Source organism: Rhamphochromis sp. 'chilingali' (assembly GCF_963969265.1).
Source record: "Rhamphochromis sp. 'chilingali' genome assembly, chromosome: 6".
Lineage (NCBI taxonomy): Eukaryota > Metazoa > Chordata > Actinopteri > Cichliformes > Cichlidae > Rhamphochromis > Rhamphochromis sp. 'chilingali'.
The window spans coordinates 27,771,596-27,785,691 of NC_137933.1; the positions used below are offsets into that span (position 1 = coordinate 27,771,596).

Sequence of the window (14,096 nt, forward strand, 5' to 3'; positions counted from 1 at the left end):
CCTACAATCTTTGACCAAGCAGAAACCATTTCAATGAGCTCTGTGAGCTCTGATGGATGGAGTATAGTCAAACGTAAAATCAGAGGATTCCTTTTATTTGCAACAGTCATAGATTCAGTAAAGGGTCATTCAATATAAAATCAATCAAGTATGAAAAACGTTCCCACTTTGACAAACTTGTTTTGGATTTAATCTGAAATGTTGCAACAATGATATAGAACGTGTGAACACCAGTGAAGTTTCTCAGTTTCACAGCTGTAATGTACAGTACTGCATGTGCATATTTACTGCATTTCAATAGCAGTCCTCTAATCTTCTTGACCACTTATGGAACTTTAGATGTCTAGTGTCAATGTTGAAAAGCCTGCTTAGCTTCTGAAATCAGATGAGATAGAGTATGTCCAGAGCAAAGCTAGGAGATGAGCCTGGTTATCAAACAGTAGGTAAAACAGATCTTTCATGCGATCCACCTAACCCAAATGGTAATAAAAGCCTTGAAAATGTATTTATATATATATATATATATATATATATATATTTGCAGGACCTTTAAAATTGTACATGGCCTTATTAAATATGCTAAATTTATTGTACAAAAACTTAGTGTAAACAGACTTATTTCAGTATACAGCAGGTGCTTGATAATGTACTGAGAGACCACACCATGTCACTGCAAGAATCAGGATTAAGACAATGAAAATAGCCTGTTAATATTAAATAAGTCTTGAGAATAATCACAGATGTAAATGTATTTTATTAAAAGCTCAGCGTAACACCACGTAAGCCCACCTGTTTTAAATCCTTTAATTATGACAATGAAGCTTGTTCAAAGCTCAATATGTAAACAAAGAATGTACAGAATTAAGCAGTTTTACAGTTGTTACATCTGTTGTTAGTAAACTAGACCAAGTACATCAGTTATTTGTCATGCAAGTGCCTTCACAATCACGTGAAACTCATTTTTCACTAACATCATCCTGCACTGTGAAGCGTGAATGAGTAACGTGTCAGGAATGTTTTGGCTTGGTGGATTTCTGCCACACATTATCATGTAAACCTAAGAAAAACACATAGTGAGTAAAATATCTCCTGACTAGAGGTACACGTCTAAACAGTCTAAGTCGACTATAAAGCTTTGTCCCAATAACTAACAAAGAAGTAAGGAATGTATCGTCCTGCTTCCCTCCTGTTTTTTGAGATTGTCAAAGTTCATCACATCTAAAATCACAAAGGCTCAAAACCGACTTTTAAAGCATCAAAATATTGCACCAACCTGCATTTCATTATAACTTAAAAGCAAATCTTAATGTAATACTGAACTCAAAGTTTCAACATTCACAGAAATCAAGTGTGAAAAAGTAAAAACAAAAGTAAAAGCGGGGCCACTAACCAAACTATCATCTGCAAAATATTTACACCAACATATTTGATCTTTGTTACATTACTAGATCTGACTTCTTGTGGTTTGAACAGTCATTATTTGAGTTTACATACTTTTGTCTAATGTTCATAAATTAATTACATGAAAACAACACAGTGATTAAATGATCAAAGCGCTTCTTGACTGGCTGAAAACCAAACAGTACATCAGCATAATGTGTTTGTATGCATTTCCTGTTAATGGTTATTTAAGCTGTAACTGACTCTAAATTAATAACGATAAAGACGTTTGGCCTCAACAACAAACCAAAGGGAGCTCAACACGCTCTAGTTTAATGACATGCATGCAAGTAGCAATTAATTTTTTTAAGTATCTTCCATCTGCCAGCGCAGCAACTGCAAATCCAACACTCAATCAGACAGAAGGTTTTAAATACAGAGGCTTAAAACGGAGCCAAATCACGTAGATTAAAATATTCTGATATTTAGTTTTGCTAAATATCAAATATTAAATTGTTGAAAGCAACAGGACAACACAGATTTTGGTTGCCTTTCATGTATGTGCTTACATAGGTACTAGTCAAACCCTCACAAAGGCCTATTCAAAAACTGGAAATATTTCTAGATGACACAAAGAGGTGATAAACCAAACCATAAGGAAGCTTTTTTGCCACCACACCAAAAACAAACAAACATACATACATTTTGACTAGGACTCTCAACATTAACGCATCATCATGATTAATGTGATTAAAATCTTTGGCGGTCAGAATGGACAAACTTTGGACAAACTGCCCGAAATACATTGACGGAGACATTTCAGGGATTTTGAGTCATTCTGCAATTCAGATGGGTGAATTGCATAAAATTTTAATCGCGTTAAGTGTGATGACGGATTAATCTGCATTAATGTTGACAACCCTAGTTTTGAGCCGTAAGTAAAAAATGTATTTATTTCAATTTCAAGTTATTTTCTCAGAAGTTAGTCAAAGATTTTACTCATGGATGCCAAAAAATGTTTGTTGTCCATACAGCTTCCATACATGCTTGTTGTTTTTGTGACTTAAGTTATTGAAGTCAGCAGCAAGTCAGCTGCAAGTCGATAGACTGTGCTCCGTTAGCCAAACACAGTCTATCGTTTTTGCGTCCCCTGTAAATCTTTCAGGTGTTGTCTGTGCAGCACTTCTCTGTAGTTGGTTATTTTCTCTGAATGTTTCTAAATCTGCTTGTGTTTTTTCTATTTACCTGTGCTTTTAAAACAAAAAAACTGCAGTGTGTTCAACTCTCTCTGATGCTGCTGCTACTTGCGTGTATGGATGTATGAAGGAAAGTCCGCAGTATCCACAATACCGTTGAGACCTTAGCACCAAAATGATTAAGAACAAAGCAATGCTATCAGTTATAAAACCACTTTAAGTCACTAACGCATCAGAGTTCATGAAAATACTTGAAAATGCAATGTCACAAAACACGTGCGATTTTCACTGTCAGCATAAAGTGAGTCACTACCTAACAACCACGTCTGAACCATCAGGAGGGACACAAACGTGAAGCAGCTCCCAGCATTAAAAATCCACTCTTACATATCAATATATCTATACATCAATTAAGTGTACTCAGCTGTACTCTGCACAAATAGGAAAATATGCACATTAAAAGTCAAGTGAATTTGAAATAAAACTTTCATCTGATTAAACTACTCCGAGTTCTTGGCATAAATTTGTGTGTCTGTGTGCGCACACAGGAAATGACGTATTATTATATACGTTCACACCATTGTTCACTTTACCTCAGAAGAACAAGGCTCTATCTTTTCGACATGTCCCACTGTAGTTTGAGATCTATGTATAAAAATATGGGTACATCTTATACAGCATGTATTTAAAGGGGCTGCATCAAAGTATGGCTTTGACATACGTTTGGGACTCCTCATCCTCAACTAAACTTGTGTATTACAGACGTATCCATTATTTTTACATTTGTTATAAAGTATCTTACTCTGTAAAATACATATTATTGTACTGTCTTAGTAAAAGCGGTTTATAGAACCATGGAGGAATAAGCCACACAGTGAAACTTAACATTGAAGGAAAGTCAGCTTCCATCCTGAGAATCTGTTTGAATCCATTTCATGTTATCATTTACATGTGTCGGTGTTTAACCCTCAAGTGACCATGCTCCTTTAGCCACTAAAATGACCAAGTGTGGTCATTTATGACCCTATTATATTATATGCAAGAACTCTTTTTTTTTTTTTAAAGGGCTCTGTTAGTGCTTGTGCTCTAATATCATTCAATAATGCTTTTTATGCTCTTTTGCATTGTTTACGCAAAAAACAGACCTTATTGTCTGTCTGTTACTTCTATTAAAACTATTTTCTTTGTTTCAATAATACTAGGGGAAAAAAAGATTCATTTTAAACCTTGAGGTATGTTTGTTTTACAGCATGCCAATTTTAACTCTAAAATTTAGGGGAAAAGAACATTTAAAAAAGGAACTGCAGAAAACTCTAGATGAAGTAACTATCAAATTCATAGTAGGGAACATTAAAGTAATCCCAGTATAAATATAGTCCTACTCGGCCACTTGAAGTTTAAACTTTAGAGGTGAGAGGCAGTGATGGCTTCAGTTTTGTGTTTGTTGTCTAGAGTCATCCTGATGTAGAGGGTCTTTTTTCCGGTTTGTGTCCTATCGCGAGCGAGCCGAAAAGCAACGCATGTACTCAGTTAGCCAGGGGTTGAACTCAGGTTGGACCACTTTTCTGGCCTTGTCCAGGTCAGCAGACTTGGCTCTCCGCCGCTCAGACCGCTGAGTCTGGATATGACGCTCCACCTCCCGCCTGGTCTTAGCACGCAGAGCTGATTCATAGATCTATCAGGTAAACAAAAATCCAATGTAACAACAAGCTTCTGTATGTACCTGTCAACAAATCCACTATGACAGTAAAATAACCTCATTAGTCGAAGCCACTGGGCCGACGTTGTGCGTCTTCCTTCCTGCAGTGTCTGCATCTTTCTCCCCCGACCCATACAAGGCGAAAGGATGTCTGCTCTCCTTACTGTCCTCTCTGGGCAGTCGAGATGGTGCAGGCCTGACCCGCTGTGATCGCCGGGGTTGCCTCAAGGACTTTGAGGGTTTACTCTGCTGTGGTCGGGGTCCTTCAGAGTCTCTCTCTATAAACAGAAGAAGCAAACGGGCTAAAGCACCACCAACATGGAAGAGGAACTCACAAAATAAACCAGAGGCACTATAAACTATCTATGGACGTTGCTTATAACAGAGAGTTGTTTGCTAAAAGCAAAATACAAATTGATTTAACTTTAATCAACTTTCAGTTCATCATTTCATTAACAGTGTTTATTATAAGGCTTTTTCATTTATTTATTTATTTTTAATTGACTCAGCAACTGTTAATTACTTATTACCTCTGTTGCTGGCTCTCTGCTCCTCTTGTAGTACCTTTGTCTCCCTCATAGCATCAGATGCTGGGCCAAAAGAGCAAAGAAAATCGTAAGTTACAGTAAAGTATCAAGCATGTATCCCTACAATGCAGTAATAGGGCAACTGAATGAAAAAGAAATAAAGGAGCTGGACAAGAGGGCTCAAATTTGGAGAATAAACTTGACAACCAAAAGCTTTGAGTCAAAGACTTAAGAATTTTTCCGGGAACATTATTATTACTATTATTATCATTATTATTATTATTATTATTATTATGAACAACCCACATCACCCACTGCATGAGTATTTGAGTGGGCTGAGCAGCTCCTTTAGTCACAGACTGAAACACCCTCGCTGCAGGAAGGAGCGCTTTCGCCGATCATTTATCCCAACAGCAGTTAGACTCTATAACTCCTCAATCACAATGTCATAAGTCACTGGACACTGTGAACATCCACGGTCACCACTTCATGCATAATGGACCTTCCATGTGTATGGACATTTGCAGGTATATATGTATGTATATGTATACATATGTATATTTAGTGTCTACATGTGTGTGTGTACATGTCTATAAATAGGAATAGTAGTGGTACAATAGCTATATCAAGCTATATACTTTATGTCTTCCATATTTCCAACCATATCCATAATCACATACTGTGTATGCTACCATTGTATATAGTGTATTATCTTACTTTTTTTCATTGATTGTACTTATTTGTATTTTTGTATTTCCTTCTGATATCTGTACCTGAACTGAGGTGATGCAAAAATTTACCCGTTGTGGGATCAATAAAGTCTTATCTTATCTTTATTATTAATATTATATTTTCGGTGGCTTTAATACATAATATTTAAAATGATACATCCCAGTATGTTATTAAGGGTTTTATACAGGTTACCATGAAGTGCAGACTGTGCAGCAGGCCCTGTATCCTCCTCCTCTTCTTGAATAGGAAGCCTGGGTACGGGCCCCGAGGTTCTGCTCTGCTCCTGCTGTGTGTCCGTCCTCGCACCCCCACACTCCTCTAGCTCAGCCTCCGCGCGGCCACCGGTATCCTCCTGGTCCCGTACCTGGTTCTTGCTTGGAGGAATAGGAGGACTTCTACCTCCCGAGTCCGAGTCAGTATCGGAGCCGCTCCAGAACCAGGGGTTGTGCGTGTGTTCCAGCAGCCTGCGGGTCAGCCTGTACTTCAACATCTCCTCGTAACATTTAGTGTACGTGTCCCATTTGGGATCTTTAAACTTCTTCATGTACTCCGAGCGGATCCTCTTCGCCACCATCTTGCTCCTCTGAAAACTCTATAAACTGAAAAAACAGCTTGTTGTTACTCAAGCAGAACACGCCTAAACAGCCTCCACGCCCCTTTACACACAGCTCCGTGTTTGTTAGCACCGCCAGACATTTAAAAGATAATGGGGAAGCCGTTAAAACCAATGACGGAGCAGCACGAGGGGTTCCCCCTCCTCTAAGGAGCCCGCCTACATCCTGTCGAAGGCGGATGCAGGCGGGGGAAGTTTGCTTCCTTGTGTTAGGAAAGAGGACAAAAGACAAATCTGGGGACAATTACATAGTAAATGATCCATTTTTAATTCATTTAATCGGCGTTTCGTTTTTTTTAAATGGCCTCCGGTAAAAACCGTTACATCGTTAAGAGCAGAAAGTTCCTGAACGCGATGACGTAAGTGCCACCTTCTCCTCTGATTGGCCGCAGAGGTGTAAACTGCTCTTGAGTATTCCAATTTACAGGTCGGATACAAATCAGTGTGAAAAAAGGAAACAAGAAACAAAAAAAACACGACAGGCTGTGAAACGCATTCAGCTACAGCTCTACAAGCCTGTCCTCACTGCTGAAAAATGCTGTTCCGTAGTCCAGCTAATCAACACCTGCGTACAGAAAGCACAAGTGTACCATACGCCATTAGGCTGTAACTGAGAATCAGTGAGCTGGCTATTTATTGCCTGTAGCTTTTATAGCTATTACCTCCTCATGACAAATGTGTTATTTATAAACCTCCATTATTAATCATATGGCGCTAATACTGACACAGGGCAGTGATAATCGCCTGTCAGCGCCCGCAGGTGAAGCGCAGTAAACGTTAAATGTCACAGACCATCCATCGTCACTACTCAACAGCAGTGCGCGCCTGGCACGGAGAAATTCGGGGCTGTAACTGTCTAATTTTGCGTACAGTAAATATACTCACATCGGGGTCGGATTTCACGGAAGCAGAGCAGGACAGATGGCGTTCACAGTGCCGCTGCTGTAATCACACACGGGACTGCGTCTCCGAGCTTAGCTCCGCCCACCTGAAGACGTTTTTAAAAAGCCAAACACACCCGCAACAGGTGGCCCCGCGCCGGGGTGTCAGGAATGCCGTCTGTGCGGCCATGGAACTTGTACAAAATGGCAAAAGAGGATGGAAATACAGTTTGTTTTTGTCGTATAAGGTATGAGCCGTTTAGGCTTCAGTGATTACACCTAGGCCAACTTGTTAAGATAAATGGTGCTCTGTAGGGGGGAAAACAGGAAACATGTTGTCTTACAATAGGCTACTCGGGTGCTATAAATGATGTGCGCGCCTGCAGCCTACTCCCAAACCTACATCTACATAACCTGTGAGCTTATATGCATATAAGGTATAATCCTGCGGAGATGACCCACGGTACCCGGAGTCTGGTTGTGTCTAAAGATGGTCTGGGGGCCGGTGGGTGAGCTCCTATGGTCGTGCAGGGAGGGTGTCAGGTGTCGGATATGCTACTAATCCAGTCAGTCTAAAAGGCTGAGCTGCTGCTGCTGCCTTCGCGCATTCCTGGCAAGTCAAACACCGACTGTCTGCAACTGCTCGAAGGCGTCGCCCTTCAATACCTCTTTCACCTAGCAGCCCCTCCCCCTGCCTCTCGTCCATCCAAATATGATCCAGACATTAGTGCCAGCTCGCGTTTAGATGTCCATGAATGCGCCCTGCACCTGGTCTTTCGTGGAACAATTAGCCGCACTATGTTTCGTTTAGTGGTTATCCCGGTTTATTTCCCACAGTTCTTGCAGGATTTGTTGAATACTGTAATATTGCATTGTTGGCTTATGGCAAATTTATCTTTTAAGAGATAAAAATATATTTATCGTCTGATTTCCCTGCGCTTTTGTTTGTCATCCTCTGCCAATACCGGAAAAACAAGACCAGGGGCAAAGTTACCAAATAATGGACTTTAATAAATTATCAATATGTATATACACTTACATTCACATGTGTTGGGCAACATGTTGTTCTTATTTTTTTATTAAAGTTTTTTTGGTGGATGCATGGTTCAGTGGTGGTTTTCACAGCCTTTCTCCGTGCAACACAGACAACAGACAGCCATAAAATATGCACATTTTTGAAAGGATTAAAAAATGCATATGAATGTCAGCAGCGCGGACAGACAGTCCATCGACAGCAGAGTGTTGTCGTGCTGCAGAGGTCGATCCTCCTCCTTGCTTGATCTCCAGATGGCTGGTGGTAAAAATGATTGAGATGATGGAGAAGCTGGAGAAAAAGATGAAGGATTTAGAAGCACTTCCTGTGGACAATGCTGGGGCCGGCCTCGTCGTACTCCTGCTTGGAGATCCACATCTGCTGGAAGGTGGACAGGGAAGCCAGGATGGAGCCACCGATCCAGACGGAGTACTTCCTCTCGGGAGGAGCAATGATCTGGAGGAGGAAAGAGTGGATTAGTAAAGTGCCGGTTTCTATAAGTAAACAAGTGTTCAGTGAAATCGGGTGCGTATTTGCCAATTTATGCATAAAATATTTCAATCTTCTTGTAAACTCTGAAGCTTTTGCTTCTCTGATTTGAGTTCAATTTCAAGTACCTTGATCTTCATGGTGCTGGGAGCCAGGGCAGTGATCTCCTTCTGCATACGGTCAGCAATACCAGGGTACATGGTGGTACCGCCGGAGAGCACATTGTTGGCGTACAGATCCTTACGGATGTCAATATCGCACTTCATGATGCTGTTGTAGGCAGTCTCATGAATACCAGCAGACTCCATACCTGTTCAGATGAGATGAAAAAGTGTTAAGAAATTATTACCCGGTATGTACCAGTAGCCTCCATAAGTCTATTTGGTGGCAAAAACTTTTTTTTTTTAAAGAACTGATTCTTTGAAGTACCGATGAAGGAAGGCTGGAAGAGGGTCTCGGGGCAACGGAACCTCTCGTTACCAATGGTGATGACCTGACCGTCGGGAAGCTCGTAGCTCTTCTCCAGGGAGGAGGAGGAGGCAGCGGTGGCCATCTCGTTCTCGAAGTCCAGAGCCACATAGCACAGCTTCTCCTTGATGTCACGCACGATCTCACGCTCGGCTGTGGAGTTATAAGTTGATAAGTTATTATTCAGAGTGCCAAAAGCGTGAAGCGTGAAATACTAATGTGCGTAATAACACGGATTTAATGGGCTAAACTACACAAATTCTTCGCTGTTGTGAACATGTACACATCTTATTTTCACTCTATTTAAAACAATATCTTTACATTTAAGTATCAATATGCTCGCATGTGGGCATTAATAGGCCTCACAAAGTGTGACAATTATTTGCTGCGCCTTTTTATCTGTATGGGTAAATCTTTGATCAAAGCATGTCATAGCAAATTATCCCAAACACTGCTAATAAAAGTGAACGCTAACTGACAATTTAGACTCGTCTTCGCCCAGATAACGTCTTGCTAGAAAATGTTAGTTTCCTTCTTTCTTTTTCCTCTTTCTTTCAGGCCATGTTGATTATTGTTCAATTGCTCACCAGTGGTCACGAAGGAGTAGCCACGCTCAGTCAGGATCTTCATCAGGTAGTCGGTCAGATCGCGACCAGCCAGGTCCAGACGCATGATGGCGTGGGGCAGGGCGTAACCCTCATAGACTGGGACGTTGTGGGTCACACCATCACCAGCATCCAGCACAATACCTATAGAGAGCCACGGAGAAAATTTAGTAAAGTCCGAGCGACAAAAAACGAAAAAAAAAAAAGGTTAAAAAATACGTTTTGTGCGTAAAATCATGGGTAAAGTGAGTGCTTTGGGGGTGAATTTACGAGATAAAGTCAAATAAACCTACATGAACAGTTCCAGAAAGGCTGGTCGAGTGTGCGTAAAAGTTGTGCGTAAAAGCGTTTTGTTGTGAAATTGCTCCCTCAATAGTTATTGTCATTTATGTTAGATCGATTGACTATGTCAGTAACATATTATTAAGTAATAAGGTAAACTAGCTATATGTGTTTTATGTGTTTAGTAAGCTATGTTTGTTTATTTGTTTTATGTCAGTCTTACCAGTGGTACGGCCGGAAGCGTACAGGGACAGCACAGCCTGGATGGCCACATACATGGCAGGGACGTTGAAGGTCTCAAACATGATCTGGGTCATCTTCTCCCTGTTGGCCTTGGGGTTCAGTGGGGCCTCAGTGAGCAGGGTGGGGTGCTCCTCGGGGGCCACTCTCAGCTCGTTGTAGAAGGTGTGGTGCCAGATCTTCTCCATATCGTCCCAGTTGGTGATGATGCCGTGCTCAATGGGGTACTTCAGAGTCAGGATACCCCTCTTGCTCTGGGCCTCGTCACCGACGTAGGAGTCCTTCTGACCCATACCGACCATGACACCCTGAAGGGAGGAGAGAGGGGAAGATAAAAGGAAGGTTAGCCGGGGACGTCAACTGATCCATACAGATGTGCGACCTTTCCTGGACAGATTAAAGTCTTCGGACAGACACAGTGACCATTGCGTAAATGTGCCACATATCAGTCACAGAGACAGACAGAGCAGTTGTGAAGTTGGCACTTCATCTGTTACTAATTTAAAGGCTGCTCCAGGTAAAAGAAGCCAAAAATATTGTGACTGCGCTGATATCAGCTGCGCAAGCAGCTGAACTTTTACAATCATTTTTAGCAATAAATGTTAAATGTTTTAACAATCCAAAATGTTAATTTATTGTTTTTGTTTATTGCATTTTGATTTTAATTTATTTTTTGGAAGGTTAATTGTATTTCTTGATATTGAACGGTGTGATGGGTGAGGTGTGACAATTAGTGAGTGTGAAATAATGACTGCCGCCAATTAGTCCAGGCTAATATCAAGTCTATCGGTTAATTTTCTTCGCTGTTTACCTGGTGGCGGGGACGGCCGACGATAGAGGGGAACACGGCCCTGGGGGCATCGTCTCCGGCGAAGCCAGCCTTCACCAGGCCGGAGCCGTTGTCGCACACAAGGGCGGTAGTCTCATCGTCGTCACACATGTTGGCTTCTGTAAGAGAGGAGAGGAAGACAAAATATTTGAGTTTAAATCACATCAAATCCATAATGTATGTGACAGAAATGAATTACACAGTAAGGCGTTGATTAACTCTATCATTATTTTGTATTCTCATCCTACGTGTGGCTAAAAAGACTAAAAATAATTTCACGGAGCATGAACCTGTTCAAGTCCACTGCTTGCGCTATATAAATCTATGGTGCATTAACAAACCAACGCGTGATGAGTATCTTTTGTAAACGTCAATTAAATCTTATTAAAAGTAACTGATATTATTTTTAAATTTTCTATTGGAATTTGGCCAGACTTGTCTAAGATTTACTTTTTATTTAATCTTAGAAGAAATCAAGGCTCTAAAATAAGCTAAAGTTGAACCAAAATCCCTAGTATTCCCATTGTCTCACCAATCCTCCCTCAGGTAAATTTCTCTCGTTTTTAAATTGTCATAAAGTAGAACAGCTTAAGATCAGACCAGAAACTCAGTCCAAATGTTTTATCTACCTATCTATCAATTTATCAATTATTTAGTCTATTTAATTACAGATCTGATAGTTTAGGCTTCTCCTGTCAAGCACAGTGTTTGTGTTCTGCCTCCTCAACTGTAAACAGTTCTTCTTCCTTCAGGTCTCTCCTATGGTCTAGCTATCCTCCAGCAGTCGTGTTGCCCCAAATCAGCCTCAAGTCCTATGCCTCCTGTCCCCGGTGGTCCTTCCTAATTTTTGCCCCTAAGTAATTGCAGTGGCTCCCCGGTTAAGGCTTAGTCTAGTGTCCCAGCCTGGACGAGTGGCTTCAGGAGTGTCAGGTCCTAGCAGGGTCTTACCTTAGGGGTGTGTCTGCGGCTCGGAGAGAACGACCCAACCAGTGCTGCTGCTGAACCAGCTACAGTCCTTACTGCTGCCTGTCCACCTTTTATACCGAACGTCCACCATTCACAAACCTCAGCACTGGCCCCCATCCCGGCCCTCTGCCATATTAGGATACTGACAGGCCGAGGCTAGGGAGTGGGTGGAGGTGGGGTGCCGACGTGAAGGCAAGGAGGGCACTCCATCAATCGGATTTCAGGAGGGGATCACAAGTGACGCTGCGCGCCCCCGACGTGGAGAGAGCGCGCGCCATATATGGAACTGTCGCTCTGACCTCCCATCAAGGCTCGCGGTCCCACCTCGAGGGCCGTATAAGGACCATGCGGACCACTGGGGAGTGTTTCTAGGGGAGACGCCAATTGCTACCAAGCAGGGTTATAGATTTGTTGCTAGTAGGCCTCATCCAGCCTTAAAATGGGAATATGCTTCCCTCATCTGAACAGATTTAGGCCACGGTGAGGGCCAGGGCTTGAAGCAGTGACTGACAGGTCAACCAGGAAGAGAGCTGTACAGGGCCAATTAATAACTCAATTAATACAGGTTTATTAAAGGTCAACGGACAAAAGCTGAAGTTGGAAATTCTGTATATAACAGCTAAATATGTACTGCATTATTTCAGCCATCATATGTCAGAATTAACCCTTTATTTCTAATTAATCACATTAATTAGAGTAGAATTAACTTACAGTGTTGCTATAAAAGTGTACTTTTTATTCATTGATTGCTAGTTTAAATATACTCTTTTTTTAAAAAACACTAAATACTAAACATATTGATCAATGTACAGAGAACCAATCAGAATTAGGAGATTGCAAACGTAACCCCCCCCCCCCCCCCCCCTTCTCAGTTATAACTGCATCCACAAATGTATTAAGATGCATTAAATCGTGTATCAAGACGTGCAATGAATTAAACTCAAAATCGGATTCTGCAGCCCATGTGGCTTCAAATTCACGGAGCTCTAAGTTCGAAGTAGCCAGCAGCTGAAACCTTATTTGAAGGGGCTACTCTGCTCTGTCAGTGAAGCAGTTGGATTAATTATAACTCCAATGGAGGAGGGGAGCTGGTGCGTGTGTGACAAATGGAGAGTGTGTGCGTGCGTGTGTGTGTGTACATGCATGTTAGTGTGTATTACTGACGGATACACCGAAAGGAATGAAAGAGGAGGTGCCAAGGTGGTTATAATAACTCCATAGGAGGAGTGAGAGAGGATTAGATTAGAGTAGAAACAAAAAAACAAACAAAACAAAAACAGAGATGGATCTAAAGCAGGAGAGAAGAGAACCATATTTATGGTGAACTGATCAATCAGACAGAAAAAAAATCACAATGGGTCTGGCAACTCCTGGAATTCCTACCTGAAAGCAGCATACAGAAAGCAGGACAGCATTAACATGACTAATTATTCATTTATTTATTTTTTTAATATTCAGATCTTAGATCAAGGATTTCTTTGTAGATTATTTGTGTTGACTGTGGCTGTTTGTACACATCTAATTGCAAATATTTTGAAATATATCATGATGGGTAATTTATCAATAATGGACATATTGACTGATAAAAAGGGGTTGCTCTATATTTTACTTATCGAGCTGGGTTTCAATGGGAAGAGAGAAATATCAACACATAGTCTTACATAACCTGGACTGTCATTACAGCTCCTAACTATGGCCTGCAAGAGGTTGGAGGTAATGAATTGATTGCCTGTGTAAACAGAGGACTTAATCAGGTAATTTTTAATTGCATTCAGTAATTCAGTGGTTCCTTCCTGAACTTAAAATGCATTTCTGCAGCACCTGTGCTCACTGATATGTCAATGAAAATAGGAAAAGAGGAGGTAGGCTGACAAAATCTTGGATGCCTTGGTGGATGAGAGCAAATGAGCAGGGCCTCCTTGGGTACAGGCCGAAAGTAGAGAGAATGTGGATTAGGGAATGTGTTTGCGTGTGTGTGGGGGGGCTGAAGGGGTGGAGGAGCTGCAGAGCAAGGTTGAGCTACTTTTATGCACTTGCTGTGAACCATTTTGGATCCGGGGGCCAGTGAAACACCTAAAATGTAAAGGGACGGGCAGTTGTTGGGGAGCGCAAGAGGGAGACGCGCAAGAGGAGGTTAGAGGGGCCGAGGGGGAGGA

General features: G+C 41.5%; 2 protein-coding genes across 2 annotated transcripts; both read right to left on the minus strand.

Moving 5' to 3' along the window:
• Nucleotides 1–734: 734 nt before the first annotated feature.
• Nucleotides 735–7,186, minus strand: ccsapb (centriole, cilia and spindle-associated protein b). Its single transcript, XM_080885230.1, has 5 exons — nucleotides 7,033–7,186; nucleotides 5,727–6,133; nucleotides 4,806–4,865; nucleotides 4,333–4,553; nucleotides 735–4,251 (listed from the first exon to the last, which is right to left on the minus strand). Exons 2-5 carry the CDS (start codon nucleotides 6,106–6,108, stop codon nucleotides 4,069–4,071), a joined length of 846 nt encoding a protein of 281 aa, XP_080741356.1. The 5' UTR covers nucleotides 6,109–6,133; nucleotides 7,033–7,186; the 3' UTR covers nucleotides 735–4,068.
• An 832-nt stretch (nucleotides 7,187–8,018) lies between these two features.
• acta1b (actin alpha 1, skeletal muscle b) lies at nucleotides 8,019–12,078 on the minus strand. The gene is made up of 7 exons (XM_080885226.1): nucleotides 11,923–12,078; nucleotides 10,957–11,093; nucleotides 10,129–10,453; nucleotides 9,606–9,767; nucleotides 8,980–9,171; nucleotides 8,679–8,860; nucleotides 8,019–8,517 (listed from the first exon to the last, which is right to left on the minus strand). Exons 2-7 carry the CDS (start codon nucleotides 11,083–11,085, stop codon nucleotides 8,374–8,376), a joined length of 1,134 nt encoding a protein of 377 aa, XP_080741352.1. The 5' UTR covers nucleotides 11,086–11,093; nucleotides 11,923–12,078; the 3' UTR covers nucleotides 8,019–8,373.
• Between the last annotated feature and the right edge of the window lie 2,018 nt (nucleotides 12,079–14,096).

Bases quoted from the DNA above. Each gene is read 5' to 3' on its own strand.
- acta1b (XM_080885226.1), bottom strand. From the start codon at position 11,085: ATGTGTGACGACGATGAGACTACCGCCCTTGTGTGCGACAACGGCTCC. The intron at 10,454-10,956 runs GTAAACAGCGAA...TCCTCCCTTCAG, and splicing joins TCGGCCGTCCCCGCCACCAG to GGTGTCATGGTCGGTATGGG. The intron at 9,172-9,605 runs GTGAGCAATTGA...ATAACTCCACAG, and splicing joins CTACTCCTTCGTGACCACTG to CCGAGCGTGAGATCGTGCGT.
- ccsapb (XM_080885230.1), bottom strand. From the start codon at position 6,108: ATGGTGGCGAAGAGGATCCGCTCGGAGTACATGAAGAAGTTTAAAGAT. The intron at 4,866-5,726 runs GTAACCTGTATA...CTTTTGGCCCAG, and splicing joins TGCACAGTCTGCACTTCATG to CATCTGATGCTATGAGGGAG. The intron at 4,554-4,805 runs GTAATAAGTAAT...TTCTGTTTATAG, and splicing joins GCAGAGAGCCAGCAACAGAG to AGAGAGACTCTGAAGGACCC.